Source organism: Rhagoletis pomonella, unplaced genomic scaffold (genome assembly GCF_013731165.1).
Source record: "Rhagoletis pomonella isolate Grant_MI unplaced genomic scaffold, Rhpom_1.0 Rhpom_scaffold_00003, whole genome shotgun sequence".
Taxonomy (NCBI): domain Eukaryota; kingdom Metazoa; phylum Arthropoda; class Insecta; order Diptera; family Tephritidae; genus Rhagoletis; species Rhagoletis pomonella.
In genome coordinates this window covers 79,929,705-79,947,994 of record NW_023458557.1, presented here as the reverse complement: position 1 = coordinate 79,947,994, position 18,290 = coordinate 79,929,705, and the positions used below count along the sequence as shown (strand labels likewise).

Sequence of the window (18,290 nt, the reverse complement as noted above, 5' to 3'; positions counted from 1 at the left end):
ATCTGTTGCTATCGGCAACGCTGTTTATATTGTAGCTTTTATCGTTATCGATATATACATATAAATAAATTTACTACCCTTGCGGCAATAATATCTTTATGATTGTCGATAAGCTATCGATTTTTTTATACTTTTTCATATTGTATGTGTTGTTATTATGTACGTTGTAATTGCAATCCAATATTGCTTTCATTTCACTCGTTGTATATAACTTAAGCTATGGGTATCGGTACCTTTCTACATACTATTTATGTATCTATCTATCGCCTTTTTAAATTTAATCGATATTTTTACCGTTATTGTCATTGATATGCCTGCCGATATTTTTATCGTTATCGATATTTATCGACTTCGCTCTGGTTGTCGATATCGTTGTACAATTTTTTATTTTTATAGTTACCGATATTTCAAGTATTTGATTTTTTATTTTCTGATCTCATTTTTAGGTACAGTAGGTCTACTATAGCTGTCGAAATTGTTATCGATATCTATCCATAACGATTTTTTCACATTTTTATTAATCCACTATCGTTATCGTTGCTGTCAACAGTGTTCTTGCTCATATTTTTATCGTTATCGATATTTATCTGCTTAAATCTTATTAGCGATATCATTCGTTTTTTATTGTTTTCGTTATTCTTGGCTTTATTCACAAATTTTTTCTACTCCGATCCGATAAATCTAAGAGCATAAACAGACGGCTGCGTTGATCCGGATCAACTCGGGAATCAACTGCAGGTGATCCGGATTAAGTCCGAGTTAATCCGGATCACCGCTGCCGTCTGTTTAAGCTTTAAATTTAAAACTTGTGCAAAAATTATAAATACATATTCAACAAATTTTCGCCAAAATTTCAAACTTTTGGTTTCGAATTTTTAGGTATGTAGTTTTTAGCCCATTGAATTTGAGTATATAATAAACTGCAATTTTCAAAATGCCGTTGATTTTTGGATTTTTTTGTTGACGGTGTCATGCATTTTCTTCCATACAACATTTGCTCCAAAATTTTTTTATATGAGGAAAACGCACAATACCTCTTCGAATTTTGGACACAAATTTCTAACGCAATTTAAGTATCTCCAGAGTAGAAACTTCATGATATTCTCATGTGTAGATTTAAGAATGAATTGGTGGGGTTTTTTATGAGTTTGTATAACTCGCATGAAGGAAGAGTGGCTAACGCACACCTATACCTTCACCCAGTAGGTCAGCTGTACCAAGGATGTCAGTAGAAGAGGTACGAGATAGGATGCCGTAGAAGGGATAAACAAGTTTTGAATGGTCTGTTCAATAACTTTTTTTTTGGATTGGGAACAGGAAAAAATTTTACTCATATGCCGTATTGTACATAGCAGTACATACTCGCACTTACTCCTACATGGCGTATGAGTAACATTTTTCATATTAAAATTTTTTCGTATTGCAAACTTAAAATGAAAATATCTTGTAAAAATGAGCTGATCTAATTTTATCGCCCCTTTAATGTAATGAGCTACAGTCTTATAAAAAATTTGAATTAATTAATTAAAATAGGTAAAACTGGACACCTGTACATGGGGCGTTCCTTACCAAAATTGGACGGGGCTCACACTTCATGTGTTTGATTTGTTTCAGATTTTTAATGGATAAACATGAATAATAAATAAATATGAAATTTGTGCTTGATTAATACATTTTTAAAAACTTTACAGCACAAAAACAAAAACAAATCGATTTGATAGTTTTCCAAATATCTCGAGAACGGGGCGAGGAAAAAATTTGAAAAGAATCACACATACACACATCGACATTCTCTATGAAAAAAAAAATTTTAAATTTGTTTTTTTCTTGAAAATTTTTTCACATACAAATTTTGTGATAAAAAAATTTGTTTTTGAAAATATGTCATCGCAAAAAAAATTTAAAAAAATCGCAATGGCCGCTCTAGGTATTGCGTAATATTTAAGTATCGTATTATGCGGTGCACTCTACAATAATTACAAATTTAAAATTTCTTTTAGAATTTGTTTGAGTATGCAGTTTTGTAGCCTATTAGATTTTTGTGTAATAAATTGCAAGTTTTAAGCTACTGCAAAATTCCGTTGATTTTTAATATTTTTCATGCTGATGGTTTTTTGCACTTTTTTCTTATGGAAGAAAGTGCGTAAAACCGTTTTCAAAGGAAATTAAAAAAAAAAATAACGCCAGTTTTGCAATTGCTCAAAATTTCATATTTATTTATTATTTATGTTTATCCATCAACCCTAAAAATTTGAAACAAATCAAACACATGAAGTGTGGGCCCCGTCACACATGAAGTGAACGCCGCACATACAAAAGGCCTATTGAAAAAAGTTCCAACTGGGTCATACGACCATACATATGCGCCAGCAAGTGTGTAGATTTTAAAATTAAATATGTGTATAACTATTAATAAAGCACAATAAAATTTGAAGTAAAAAAATATAAAAACAAATACGTATAAAATATCAACAAAACAAATGACAAATAGCCCAACGGCAAATCAGCAAAACAACGTCAGCCAACCATCCGAGCATGTAGTGGAGAAAGCGAGATGTTGTAATTTTCGCTCCAATACACTTAGCGGCGCACAAAAATACGAGTATGTACTATGTCTAATTTAATTCGCATACAAATAAACAAAAGATGATGAAGATGACACTTTACACGAAAACAACGTAAGCAAGCAGCAGCAACAACAATAAGAGAACTTACTCACCTTTGCGGTTACAGCTATGTAAGTGGCGCTGTTTGATTTAGCCGTGTTTTTTTTTACGTCAGCAGCAAGATTAATAAACAGGAAAATAACAACAGCAACTAAGTCTTTGCTTACAAAATTGTCACAAAAAAAAAAAAAAAATGTTAAAGTAAATTTAAAAAAATTAACCACAGCACTTATTTGCTGTTTAGATAAATTGTGGTCGCGTCGTAAACAAAATATTGCGGTTATGGCTGTTATTGTTGCTGCTGTTGTTGTTTGTACTGCTGCCGCTAGCTATGTTGTCAGTTTATTGTCATTTACTAAGCCACTTAAAAAAGTATTGCTGACGCCTCAAGAAACACACATTCAGTTAGGGTCAAGCGCGGATTAAACAAAAGCAGCCACCAACTGCGCAGCGATTAAGCCTCGGAAAGCTTCAAAGAGTCATCCATCCTCTGAGCAACCGGCCTGCAACCCACATTCACACCAACCACCACCAACCGGTCTGCTGTCAATCACTTTTAGCTGCCACCGATATATGCGTCGCGACGCTCAGTTCGGTAGCAACAACTTTTTTCTTTCATTATTACTATTTATTTGCGCTGGCTAGCCGTTGGCTGCTGGCTGTCTGTTGATGGTTATACTTTTGCGCTTGATACTCTCGCTAGCGCAAATCATTCGCTCATCAGACTTCGCCGGCTACGCGCGTATAAATTTCTGTAAGCGCAATCCAGCTTAATTTCGCCGATAATCTTTGTGCTTCTTCTTGTTCTTCTGCGACTCAAAAAAAAAAAAAAAACCAACTTGAAACGCGTTCGCTTGCTTCCTCTTGTACGGCATTTATCGTTTAAATCGTTTATTTATTTTTTTCTCGTTGCTGCTGGTGTAATTGTTAATTTGTGCGCGCGCATTATAAAAATTGCTTATTTGTTGTCGTGTGCTGTTTTTGTTGTTGTTGTATTCGTGATTAGTGTCTGTACTCTACTATATATGTAGCTTATAGCTAATACCTTTCGTTGACTTGAATTTGTTTGCATTGTGCACCTAGTGGTTGTTGTAGCTGCTACCGCTGTTGCTGTTGTTGTTGTTGTTGAAGGAGGACGCGCGCGTTTTCTTGTGGTGTATCATTTCTAAATTTAACAGCCAACCAGTCGTCGATTTTGTTGATTTTTTTTCTTTATTTAATTGCTGCTTGCTGCGGGTATATCTCTGCAATCGCAATAGCAATAACAACAACAAGTGATTGTTGGTAAAGTGTTTGGCGTTGGTGTGCAGCTTGATCTGCTTGGTCTTTGGCGTTTGCAGCAGAGGCCGAGCGAGGAAAGGCTAAGATGTGAGATTTTTTAGATTAAAGAAATAAGAGTTCCATAATATTTTTTGGCAATTTTTAATTGCTTAAGATTTTTCTTTAAAAAGTTTCAACTCGTTTTTTAATTGGACTTTTAATACTTTTTTTAATATTTTTTAAATTTTTTTGTTTGTAAAATATTTATATTTTTTAATAGATATATTTATATTTTTTAAATACTCGTTAATTTTGAGCTCCACACCGGAATAAATTATAATAAAACGGCCAAAATCAAAAAACTAATCATATTTTTTAAATATATTTATTTTTTTTTTTAATATTTATATATTTTGATATATTTTTATTTTGGTTTAAAAAAATTTTTTAAATTTTTTTATATTATTTTCAATGTTTGTTTATTTTTTACTTTTATTTTTTTAGTTATTCTTTTTTTATGACTCACTTTTATTTTTTTGGTTTTTGTTTAATCTGTTCATCTCTTAATTAATTTTTAATGTTTTCAAAATATTTTTAATTTGTGTGTTTTCAAATTTTTTCACATATGTAGAATCTCTCACACTTTTTCAAACGACTTAAAAAAAATATAAGGTTATATATGTATCAATGCATCGGAATATTTTTATTTTTACGTATTTATTTATGTATCAATGCATCGGAATATTTTTATTTTTACGTATTTTGTATATGTTTTTTGGTTAATATTTGAATGTAAATTTAAAATTTAAAATTTGTAATGTATATGTAAAAATTCACGTATTTTGATCACTTTACGTAGGCGACAACAGAAAACTTTTCAAGAACGCCCCACTTCAGAATTTGATTGAAAAACGCCTTATCTTAGAATTCTATTTAAAAACGCCCTATCTCAGCACATTTTCAATGTATTTTGAGAACTAGAATTAAAAAAAAAAATAATAAAAAATTTATGAAAATAATTTTAAAATTTAACCCTTTTTGATTTTGAAAAGTAAAAAACTAACAATTTTGAAAAGAAAAACAAAAAACTGAAAAAATTCAAATTAAATTATAACAAAATAAAAAATAAATATGTAGGTAATAAATAAAATAAAAAATAAAACTAAATAAATAAAAAGCAATACGTCAAAAATTAATTAAGTTAGATACGTAAAAAGATGAAAGAAGAACCAAAACCATAAACTAAGAAATAACTTGATAATTGCAATATGAAATAAAAAAAATGTTTATTTAAGAGATAAGAAAAAAAAATTTGAAAGTGTAAAAAATAAAACAATTTAAAAAAAATATTTACAAAATGTATTTGCTTAGCTCTTGAGAATACATATGTACATACAGCTAAAATTAAAAATGTTTGCATAAATGCAGGCAGGGTTAAAAATTCTGAGTAAAAAACGGTCATCGCCAATTTAAATTCTTTAGAACAAAGAGCACTATTTTTCCACAGAGCAAAGCTTCATTTTATTTTTTATTTCATTTTCGCAACAGTAGCCGATCATTTTGTGCTTTAAAGATATCTAGGCATAATTACGTTTAAGTGCAAGACTTTTAAATTATAATTTATATTTCAACTACACAACTTTTACATTAAAAGATTTAATTGTTTCAGCCATCTAAAATAAATCATAATTAGAAATAGCACAGCTATTAATACATACATACATACACATGTATTTATTTATATCCTTTCGCTGGCATTGCCTCCACCAGCTTAAATCTAATTGCCGGTCGTAGGCATTTCAGCGAGGAATGTCGCAAATTCACAGCTGGTCGAATGTCGACAGCCCCGCCCACAATAACGACGCGCATGTTGGATGTTCTTAGGCAAAATTGTGCTGACTTTTGACGTTTTATTAAATTTATTTATTTTTCACGCTCCAAAATACACAAGCCCACAGCCATACATGCATATGTACATAAATAGCTGGGGCTAGAAATAGTAGATAAACATACAAGAAATTTATAACAAATATTTATAACCGTTGTGTGCGTGATTTTATCTTTTAATTATTTTCATTTGTATGCGTTTTTGCGTTTGAAATTTTGCCAAAAATATTTTTGATCTTTTTTTATTTTTATTTATTTATAAAAAAAAATAATTTTCTTTCTTTTGTTTTTTCTTTCTTTCTTTCTATGCTTTTTATGTCGTCGTCCGTCCTACACATTGGAAATACAAAAAACACAAATAAACGACAACAATCCACTTTGCAAAAACAATATAAACAACATATCCTCCATCCCACACACGCTTACTTCACCGACAACAATAAACATTTTCCACCATAAAATCGAAACAATTAAATACAAATTTACGCAGCTCACACAAGAAATGTAAGGAAAATGTCAACGACACCATTATTAAGTGAAGTGTGAACAGAGATTGCAACACAAAGTAACAAAAACGCGAAAAAAAATCCCAAAAGTGCAAGTCAGTGCGAGTGGCCGCCCAGTAAATCAGTCAGTCAGCAACACTCTTCCAGTGTCCGTTTTTCATCAGCGACCTCGTGAACAAAACGATGGCTCTACATGCCACCAATTCATGCAACAGCAGCAACTGCACCGCCGCTATGACGAACAACAATAAAACGCTCACACCTACAAAAACCACCGTTAAACTGGTAAATGGCGCAAGCAGCGCCGACGCTGTTAGTGGCGTTGTCGTTGCGTCCCAAAATAAGGCAGGTGGCAGCGCTAAGAGTTACAATTTGAGCAATAATGTTGAACAGCTATTCAATTCAGCCTTGAAGGCATTGCATTTGCCACAATGTGTGGGTGGTGGTGCTGCTGCTGCTCCTGCTGCTGCTGCTGCTGCTGCTCCTGATGGTGAAGAAGGCGTTATTGATGCCAAGAAGGCGGCAGAAAAAGTTAAAATAAATGGTGAATTGGTGGCGACTAATCAGCGTTTGGAACGCATCACAAGCGGCGATGAAAATGATGATGATGAGGACACTGATGCTGATGAGGAGGACGAAGAGCCGGAGGAGGAGGAGGGGAAACAGAGAACTCTGCAGCTGCGCTGCGTCTGTCCTGTACCGCACCTCCACAACAACACCGCCATTAACAATAATAGCAATAAGAATAACAAAAATACAACCATGACCGTTACAACTACCTTCCGCAGCAGCAGCACCTCGGCGCTCATGACAGCCGCCCATATGCGACCACAGACGCTGAATGTGCAACATATGCATGAGACGCCATCGGATCAAACGCAGCTATTCTTTCGGTATGTTTTTGTTTGTTTATTGTTTTAGCTCGGATTTTTATGTTAAAAAAGAAGCCGAAAAATATGTACTATCATATCAACATACATATAAGCAAAATTTATAGACTCGCATGCACTTAGCTTATAGCAGGGCATCGGAGCGGAGCAGAGCAAAGGAAAACGGAGCTAAGGGCCAAAGGATTAAAGCTGGAGCAAAGTGCTGAATAAATTCATTTGCTTCTTAGCTCCTTAAAGAAAAATGTTCAATATTTTGTTTTTGTTATTTCCTGGCCTAGTAACGATTTATTTTGAAATATTTATATTGTCGTTTTTCCACAAAAATTAAAAAAAAAAATCAGTTAATAAATTTACTCAAACTTTAATTTTTCGCCACTGAAAACAACCATAAATTTCCATTCAATTTTAGTAATTAACTTGGCAATTTTTTTAAATTTTCTTTTGGATACAGAAGAGTTATAGATGCATTTCTGCATTAAACAGAAAATTTTCAAAAAAAATTCGCCTAAGTTTTTCTTGGCGGTCAGGGCTAATATGTGAATAAAAAAATAAAAAAATATTGGGAGCAAGAGCGGAAAAAAAAACTTTGCACCGAAGCCCTGGCTTATAGTACTTAAGCGGGTACATATTTTTAGGCATATTTTTTGCCATAAAAATCGAGCTCTATTTTTTTGATTTGTATACTTATTTATTTATTTATAATTGGCTAGTTTAAGTTTTGACTTTGAAAAAAATCAAAAAATTTTATTTTTTAAAATTATGGGCTATTTGAGGGTTTCAAAAAAAAAATTTTAACAATTTATGTTTTTACATTTTCGACTTTTAGGGGATAATAAGCTCTGAAACCTTTATTTTCAAAAATTTATTTAGATCCTCATTGATTTTTTTTTTGGCGTAGCAGTATGACAATTCCGAAATTTATGTTTCTGAAAATTATTTACCCAACTTTCAGTTGTAAAATAGAGGCTTTTCATCTGAGAATAATGATTTTTGCGGTGTAATTGTAAAAATTCGTAAATTTCTACATTTGCTAATGTGCTGCCTACTTTTTGTTCTTACAAAAAAGCCGAAATTAAACATTTTTCATATCATGGAAAATTTCGGCATTCTGTTTTTGTTTCCGAAAATGTATGGATTACTTCTAGTACTTATTTAAATAACGGGTTTATTATGAGGGGAATCTTTTAGGGCCGAATCGTAAGAGAAGCATTTTTTATAGAAATTTTTGAGGAAATTTGTTTTTTTTTTTAATTTGGACTTACTAATTTCGGTGGTTCAAAAATCCAAATTTTTTGAGTTATTTAGATAGGATTTCAAAATGAGTTTTTTTTTAGTATAATTTTTTCATATCTCAATTTTTTTTATCGCTGCTAGTAACAACCGCGTGATGTGTTTAATCCCATTTTCGTTAATTTTTCAATTTAAAAAGCACAAGAAAATTTAAATGATGAATTGATGAAAATAATAAAAGAGCAAATAAAATGATAAATTAAAAAATTAAAAAGTAAAAAATAAAACAAAAAATATAAGTGAAAAGTAAACAACATGAAAAAATAAAAAAGTTCCTAAAAAATGAAAATAAAATGTTTCTAAAAAAACAACCATAGTTTGTAAAAAAAAAATGAAAAAAAAGTTTGTAAAAAAATACAAAGTTTCTAAAAAAAAATAAACAAAAAGCGGAGATTTAAAATTAAAAGAAACTACATATGGGATATTCCTGCGGAAAGTCTAACGCGAAAAATAAATTAGCCGATTTGGCTGCTTTTTAACCGACTTCCAAAAAAGGACGAGGTTAGCAGTTCGTCGGAATATTTTTTTTATTTTTATTTATGTTACCGCATAACTTTGGACCACGTCAACCGATTTCTATAATTCTTTTAGCATCGGAAAGGTAGAGCCTCAGGTGGTCCCATACTAATCTGGTTTAGATCCAATCTTTGGATCATGAAATATATATATATATTTTTTTTTAAGTCGGTTTTTTTGCTAAAAATTACTTGTTATAATATATACTGGTTATGTAAGCAGAAACATGTTTGCCAAAAATGGTCTCGTTAGGTGGCGCCAGGGTCGAGATATTATGAAAACCCGTATTTATGGTCTGATTTGATTCACATACACATACAAAAGCTTTTATACAATTTTGTAGTTGAAGTCAAAGTCCACTTCGGTTTTTTGTAACGTCCCGCCAGCACGTAAGTTTACTAATATCTTTAAACCGATACTACCAACAGTTGTAATTTTTTTACTGAGTAAGGGGCCATTTAATTGCTATGCAAGTCTAGAACAACCTTTTAAAATTTTTGACTTTTTCAATTCTTGTTATAAAAATATAGAAAAATTAAAAAAAAATTTATTAAAAAAATATTTGTTTTTTATTTTTGTTTTCCTTCTTTTTTTAATTTTGCTTTTGATATTTTTTCGTTGAAGTTTATATTAAAACCTTACGAAAAGTAAACACAGTTCATTTTTAATAATTTTTAATTACATTGCTTCGAAGTTGCTTATAAATATAATTTGATCCATAGTACATTTTTTTTTTTATATAGTTTGAAAATCTAAAAAGATTTTGTTTTCTAAAGTAAGAACGTCATTTCCCTTCTATTACCGAAAGTGTTTATATGAAATCACCTCCTTCTTAGGCTTCACTCCGCCAACGTACTCTTCATTACTGCGCTGCCTACGCAATACGCTCTTAAACTCTCGTTTTTTTCTTCAGCTCCCTTTTGTTATGTATTAAAACCAACAGCTCAATAAATAAAATAAACAAAATATAAGCCATTTCTCATGCGAGCCAATTCTTTTTTTTTTTGCGCATTTTGTTGATTTGCTAAATTTTATATGTATTTACATACTTCTTTATACCAAATCGTATTTTGCATTGTCTACAACAACAAAAGAGCCGAAAGCAGCAACAATAGCGCGCTGCTGAATTTTGTCATCGCTATTTTAAATTTAATTCATTCTTTTTTGTTGCTATTTTAAATATAATTTTCGCATACCCATTGCTTTTTTGCTTTCTTATTTTTGCTGTCGAATTGCTTTTGTATTTAAAATAAGTTTGTGTTTTTTTTTTCAGTTTTTATACTCGAATGTGTGCAATTACTTTATGTTTTCATTTTAAATATTTTAATATTTTTTGTAGTTGCTGCTTGCGCTGCAGTTGTCTGCGTTTCATTGAACTTGATCTTTAAATCGCACGGGCACGCGTTTCTGCTCCGGGGCTATATACATACATATATACACTTACAGAGTCGGGCAGCGCTAACTAGCTGTCTCATACGCGTTTCGCATACAAAATTGATTGATGCCACAACGGCACAACGAAATATTTTGTAAATGATGAGTAGTTAAGTCAGTTAGCGGTTCAATTTGTTTTGCTGCGATGCTATGCGCCATTGTCGCGTCGAATGCGGGCGATTGTTTAGTTGTTTATGAACTAAAATTATTGATAATGTCTGTTGAGAAGAATGTTGATGATATGGCGTAAACGGACAATTTAATATTCTAGCCGCGTTTATTGCTGTTTGACAGCTGCACCGCCATCAACACCGGCAGCAACACTCACGCGCTCAACTCAGCTAATCGTCCAATGATGGTGGTGATGACAGCGACAAGTGGTTTGTATGTACATCTTCCGCTGTGTCGGTTTAGGCTTGTATCGTTCTTGTTATTATTGTTGTTACTGTGCTTGTCGGCTGTTATGAAAATATGTAGTTTCAAGCATTGCTTTATGAGCTCCTTCATAAGTAAGGATTGTTTAGTTTATAACACTACACTTGATTGTTAATTTGAACTTTGGAATCGGTTGTTGTTGCGATTCATTTTTGTTTTTTGAATAAGTAAGTAAATAGTAGCAGCACGAACCAGCATCATTGTCACGTTTCTCAAAGGTAATAGTTGCTGTTTTTGCTCAAAATATGCTAAAATAGGCTGATTTTGATAGAAAGAAAAAATCGTCTTTTTGAAAAGAACCATTTGGTCTAATTTTTAAGATATTTTTTTTTTTTTTTGTTTTTAATAAAGCATTCCACACAATTTGTAATGCTGCTCGGCATAGCTCATTCAACTGCTGAGACTTTAGAATAGGCTACCCTAGAACAGAGTTTTTTTAAATATATTTCTATTTTTTCATGAACTCAAACTCACGCCGATTAAATGTTGCAAAAGCTCGTTTACGTTGTGATCGATGCCTTTTATGAGGCTATCGATATATTATCGATAGTTTTGTTTTTTGTCAAAGCTATTTTTTAAATATTGCTTTTTCGCAAAACTTGTTTATACATTTTTATCGATAACATTTACGGATTTTTATCTATATGTAAGTACCAGGTTGACCGAGCTATGCCCGGAGTGCATATAATTTTTAAAGTTTTCAAGATTTGGAAGCTTTAAAAAAATATTTTGGAAATAAACAAAAAAAAGTAGGACTTCGATTACTATTAAGTAAATTTTTTACTCCAAAATTTAAGTGGCAACCCTATTCCGAAATACGCTGGAATGAAAGGTACATATCTTGAGCGTCTATGTACTGTGTATACATAAAAAAATTTTGATTAAAATTAACAAAATAAAAATTTGTATTGCATAGAAACGTGGCAACCCTGATGGAAAATATTTTCTGACCAAAGCTCTTAACAATACCTTTCATTGGATATCCATATTGCGATGTTTTAGATAAATTGTGTAGAATCGAAAATAAATGGCAACCTTACACTATTATCCTAAGAGATAACATTTTGTATATAGGTAAAGCATTGTTTAAGAACCTTCTCTTGGTACCCATGAATATCTAGTAATATTTTGCCTTTTTTTCCTAAACAAAAAATTAAATAAATATGCGATTCAAAATGGGTGGCAACCCTATTAAAAATATTTTTGAATCAGGTATCTTTCAAATACCTTCCATTTAATACCGATATTATGATGTTTTAATTAATTTGTAACTAATTTCGAATAGGTGGCAAACTTATACGAGTCTTCTCGGAGATAATGCCTATTCAGATAACCTTAAAATCCAAAATATTATCGGTGTACAAAATTTCATCAAACTCGTTAGAGCCGTTTCTGAGAACTCTATGCATATATATATATACAAGAATTGCTCGTTTAATGTAATAAGGTATCTATAGATCTTATCGATAAAATTATACAATTCATCGTTAGAATTTATAGGTTTTATCGATAACATATATAGATATTTTTCATAACATGTATAGATTTTACCGATAACATGTATAGATTTTATCGATAACATTTATAGATTTTATCGGTAGTGTTTATAGATTTTCATCGATAAGAGTTATAGATTTTATCGGCAACGTTTATAGATTTTATCTATATCATTTATAGATTTTATCGATAACATTTATAGATTTTATCGATAACATTTATACATTTTTTCGCTACTATTTATAGATTTTATCGATAACACTTATAGACTTTATCGATACCATTTATAGATTTATCGAGAACATTTATCGGTTTTATCGATAACATTTATATATTTTTATCGATAAGAGTTGTAGAATTTCATATATTTATAGATATTTATCTATTTTTATGTGTGGCAAAACTTTTGGGAAAGAGGAACGATTGAAGAAAAATTTGACTCACCCGCCAACTCTTGATATAGTTTGTTAATATAGTTACATACATCTTAAAGCCTCTAGAAACAAGTGCCGATTGACATCCATTGTATGCGGTGCGCGTTCATTTCTCTTGTGCCTCGCATGTAAATGCCGCATATTTCGGTTTATAATATATTTTTAACTTTGAAAAATTCGCCAAGTTCTGACTTACCACTTAAAACCAGATTAATCTTAAAAAAAACAAAAGATAGGTTGCAAGTGTTTGTAAAATAAAATGTAGCCTTTGAGCTTTATTATCAATAAAGAAATTGAAAAATTTTCGTTTTTTACACAACTTTTCAGAAATATAAACACAAGTATATTTACGTGCGAATGTAACGTTAAAGAAACAAATTTTGATCATTATCGTTATCCATATTGCATTTACGAATCACGTTAACCTAAGTTCAACGCTCGGCTCTTACGATGGACCTTCTTCTGCTCGACCTAAATTTTGTACTCTCAAAAAAACATTCACTGAGGCCTACCGTAAAATAAGTCAAACTAATAAGGCGCACAATAAATTTGTATTATTTATCTTTGTTTCTCTATTACGCTGTAAAATATGTATGTACAATGTTGCATTCAAGGCTTTAATCGCCTTATATGTATGCGCGTCTAACATTCGCCAAATTTTGCGTTTTGTTTACCGCAGCAGTGACCTCGTCATTCGCCGCAACTTGACACAATTTCAAGCTACATATTTTGTTTGGCATCTTGGCAATAAATAGTAAACATTTTCTTTTGTTTTCTTAAATATTTCCAAAAACAAATTTTTTTCCGCAATAAATATATTGGTGTTAGACTCCCACGCTGTAGTATATGTGTACATACATCATTGCAAAAAGAATGTCATACATACACACATACATATGTATGTACATACATTAGGGTGGTCCAAAAATGAATGTGGGGGGGGGGGGAGTAAAGTCAGAATTTTTATGCACTCACCGCCTGGGATTGTTCTATACCGAAAAAATATACCCATATTTTTATACCCGAGCGCACTGGTGCACAAGGGTATATTAATTTTGTTCACATAACGGTTGTTTGTAACAGCCAAAACGAATCGAGATAGATATAGACAAATGTATACATAAATGATCAGGATGAAAAAAGAAATCGATTAAGCCATGTCTGTCTGTCCGTCCGTCTGTCCGTCTGTCCGTCTGTCCGTGTACACGATAACTCGAGTAAAAATTGAGATATCTCAACGAAATTTGGTATGTAGGTTTCCCTTAATCCAAGGTAGGTTGCTATTGAAAATGGAAATTTTATTATATTGTACAAGTAATTGTGAATTTCTGTTAATTTATTTGTATAGTTTGCAAATTGTACGCTTTGATTGAAATATCAAATGTTGCCGCGCCATCGCGGTTCCCATTGTATTTCAATCAGTTGTGAAGTAAGTACACATGTGCCTAAGTACACATGTACGTACATATGTACATATGTATGTATGTATGTATGTACTATGAATGTACTCACATATTTCTTATTGCTCGTGCACAAATTTGTTAATATGTACATTTTGAATTGTTGCGCATTTTTTGTTGAACAAATCATTGGAGCGCGCACGAGTAAATAACAATAGTAATAACAACAATTGTGTTGGTGCTGCGTGCGGTTAGCTCCTTTGATCGCGTCATATCCGAAACCAGCGCATACCTACATATCTACTAATGGTGCGACTGGCTAGTAACAGCGTGGTAAAATCGCTTTGTACGGGTATATAGGGAGGCGCGCCTCTACATACATGCATATGTACATACGTCCAGTTGATAGGCTAAACTGCTTACGAAAAGAACAAAACAACTGCAGAATCAACAGCAGCAGCAGCAGCGGTAATAGTCACACATCCATTATGCCAATCTTCGATACACTCATTATTCAATTATTCATGTGTCGCAGCACATTTGGCATTTTAATTTAAATGGGAGTTGTTGTTATTTGTTGTAGTTGTATTTTGTCAGCATTAATTATGTCTTAATTTCTATATGTACATACATACATATGTATACATTTTCTACCTAATTCAATTTATAATGGATCTTTAGAATTTGCATAAGAAACCGCGAAGCAATAAATGTTGCTCATACGCCATGTAGCTCTTTAGAAATGGTTTCCTCATATTTCCAGTTTATGCACTTACATATTTATGTATCTATGTATGTATGTATGTGTGAAGTGAATCTATAAAACGCAACGGCTTAGATCATCCTTAAGCTGGAAATCTATATAGGTAGGTACATATACCCTTGTGGTCAGCTGATTAAGTCAAGTGGCATTTTGACTAGTTTTGGCTATTTTTCTCTTGTTTATTTCATTTTTAATTTTTTTTTTATAAAAGTCTAGCACTTTACCTAACTTTAAATAAAATAAAAGTATATTTTAAAGCACTTTCGTCAACCAAACTCATAAGTCATAGAGTTGCATATATATTATATATGTATGTAAGTACGTAATAACAAAAATTTTAAACAAAAATTATAATTAACAAAATAAAATAAAAAAATGGAATTATAAATTTAAACCTTTTATTGAAGTTTTAAATGAAAATAAAAATAAATTCTAAAAAGTACAAAAGAATATAAAAATATATTAAAAATTAAGTGGCAATAAAAAATATGTATAAAATATTGATAAATACAAATTTTATAAAAAAAATAAAACTAAAAATTAGCAAAAAGTCTGATAAGGAAATATGGTGATCTCCGAAATAGCACCTATAGCTTCTATCAAAATGTAAATTATTGTTGTTTTTCCACAAAAATTAAAAAACGGCCTCTAGCTAAATAAAATTGTTCAATATTAATTGCTATAAAGCCAATAAATAAAAAAAACAAGAGTAAATTTTCAAAACATTTAAAAAATTAGGTAAAAATTTAAATATGGGCAAAGTAATTAAAGAATTGATAAGTTAAATAAAAAAATTTAAAACCATTACATAAAAAATTCAATACATAAATTAAAAAATAAATTGAATAAGGTTCATTAATTTGGTGACTTATAATGCAGTTCATAATGTAAAAACATATTTTTTTATTTTACCCATGCATTTAAGACTTTTTGTTTTGTCTTCTTTTTATTTGATATTTTTTTTTTTAAATTTTGATATTTTCTTTTTTTTTAACTTTAAGCTTTTTTAATATTTTAATTTTCTTTTCTCTATGTTTTATTATTTGTCTGTTAATTTTGTTATAATTTTTTATTATACATATGTAGTTTTAATTTTCTTTGTTTAGTTTTATTTATCTGGTTGTAATTTTTTATCAAGTTTTAATTTTTTTAATAAGTTTCAATTTTTTTAGCTTGTTTTAAAATTGTCATCAAGTTTTAATTTTTTTTGTCTAGCTTTAATTTTTTAGCTAGTATTATTTTTTTATGATGATGGTTTTGGCGACGTTTTAAATTCTTAATTTGTTGGTTTTTGCCGGCTTGAGGTCAAATTTTTTATGGAATTTTAATTAAAAACACAGGTTTTTTAATTTAACTCCAATATATTTCGGTTACACCGCGGTAACCGTCTTCAGGGCAAACTATTGACAACAAAAAATACGATGAAAAATTAGTTTCTTTTGAAGTGGTCTCACTTTTTCCTAGCATACCAATACAACTAGCACTTGACGTAATTCGGGAAAAATGGACAATGCTAAAAGAGCACACAAAGATACCAAAGCAAATGTTCATGGAAATAGTAAAATTTTGTATACAAGAAAATAGATATTTCAAATTTAATGACACGATATACACACAATTAAAAGGTATGCCGATGGGATCCCCCGCCTCTCCAGTCATTGCAGATAAATTTATGGAAGAGCTTTTGAACAACACAATTAAGAAATTACAACGAACACCGAGATTATTTACAAAATATGTTGATGATTTATTTGCAATAATAAACGAAAATGAAATACAAAACACACTTGACGCACTAAACTCGTTTGACAAAAATATAAAATTCACAACAGAAGTAGAAGAGGACGGAAAATTAGCTTATCTTGACTCCATTATAATCAGAAGAGGAAACCAACTAAAGTTAAAGTGGTACAAGAACCCAACATCATCAGGACGAATCATCAATTTCAATTCAAAACACCCAAAGACGATGATAATGAATACAGCAATCAGCTTTATACGACGGATGTTGTAAATATCAGATGAAATATACCAAAGAGAGATGGAGAATGAAATAAAAATATTATTAAAAAACAACGATTTTCCGGAACACATCACAAAAACACTAATAAGAAGATCTAGATTAGAAAACCATCGACGAATAACAAAAAAGCCTATAACATTTAAATCCATAACTTATGTCCCTCATTTATCAGAGCGCTTAGCAAAATCAGGCTTTCACAATAAAGAAGAAATAAACATAGCCCATAAGCCCATAAGCGCTTAGCAAAATCAGACTGTTACAATAAAGAAGAACTAAAAATTGCCCATAAGCCTACAAACACATTAAAAAACATATTCAACATAACCAAATCAAAAATACCAAAAACTGAAAAAAGTAACGTAGTTTATAAAATCCCCTGCAACGGCAGCAACAACGAGTCTTGTAACAGCGTATATATAGGCACAACAAAATCCAAATTAAAAACAAGATTATCACAACATAACTGTGATTATAAACAAGTCAGAATACAAATTGCCAAAAAACAGCCCTCATGGCCCACTGTGCTACCACCGGTCACTCTCCAAACTTCGACGGAGCAACGATTCTCCAACAAGAGCAACACTATAATAAGCGCTTTATCTTAGAAATGCTCCATATAATAAACACACCGACAAACATAAGACTGAACTACAAAACGGACACAGATAATTGCGCTCACTTATATAGACATTTACTGACAAACAAAAAAAAAAAAACAGTACAAAACTCCTCGTCACACGGAGCAGACGTGTAATCAATGTATGTATGTATTTAGTCTAATAGTTACGAAAATTGTTTATATTATGTTTATATGTATTTACGTATTTTTTGTTGTCAATAGTTTGCCCTGAAGACGGTTACCGTGGTGTAACCGAAATATGTTGGAGTTAAATTTAAAAAAAAAAACCTGTGTTTTTAATTAAAATTATTTTTTTTTTTAGTTTAGACTTTTTTCTACTTCATTTTTTGGAATCTTTTATTTTTTTAATTTTTTTTATTTTTATTTTATTTTTTTATTTTTTCCCCCAATATTTTTTTTTTTGCTTTTCCATTCTTTATTTGGTTTTGAATGTTTTAGTATTCGATATTTTAAAAGTTTTATATTATTTTAATATCGCTTATTTATTTCTGTTATTTTTCATAACCTTATTTTTTGCCTTATTTGTAGCTACATATTTATATATATATTTTCTAATTTCATTACTTTAAATATTTCTTTACCTTTTTTTAAATGTTTGTACATTACTTTTTCTTTATTACTGTTCTTTATTTATGTATTTCATTCGCAA

The 18,290-nt window shown here is 30.8% G+C and overlaps 1 protein-coding gene across 5 annotated transcripts in view; it reads left to right on the top strand.

Moving 5' to 3' along the window:
- LOC118735609 overlaps positions 1-18,290 on the top strand; it is a 77,990-nt gene that overhangs the window by 27,228 nt on the left and 32,472 nt on the right. For 3 of the 5 annotated variants that reach the window (XM_036465460.1, XM_036465457.1, XM_036465458.1), the window contains exon 2: positions 6,304-7,212. The exons of 1 other annotated variant lie outside the window; for it this stretch is intronic. In XM_036465460.1, the coding sequence (XP_036321353.1) occupies positions 6,503-7,212 (710 nt within the window). In that variant the 5' untranslated portion in view covers positions 6,304-6,502. Of the gene's footprint in view, positions 1-3,385; positions 4,035-6,303; positions 7,213-18,290 lie in introns of those variants that run through there. One more of the 5 variants, XM_036465459.1, reaches the window with a different exon arrangement.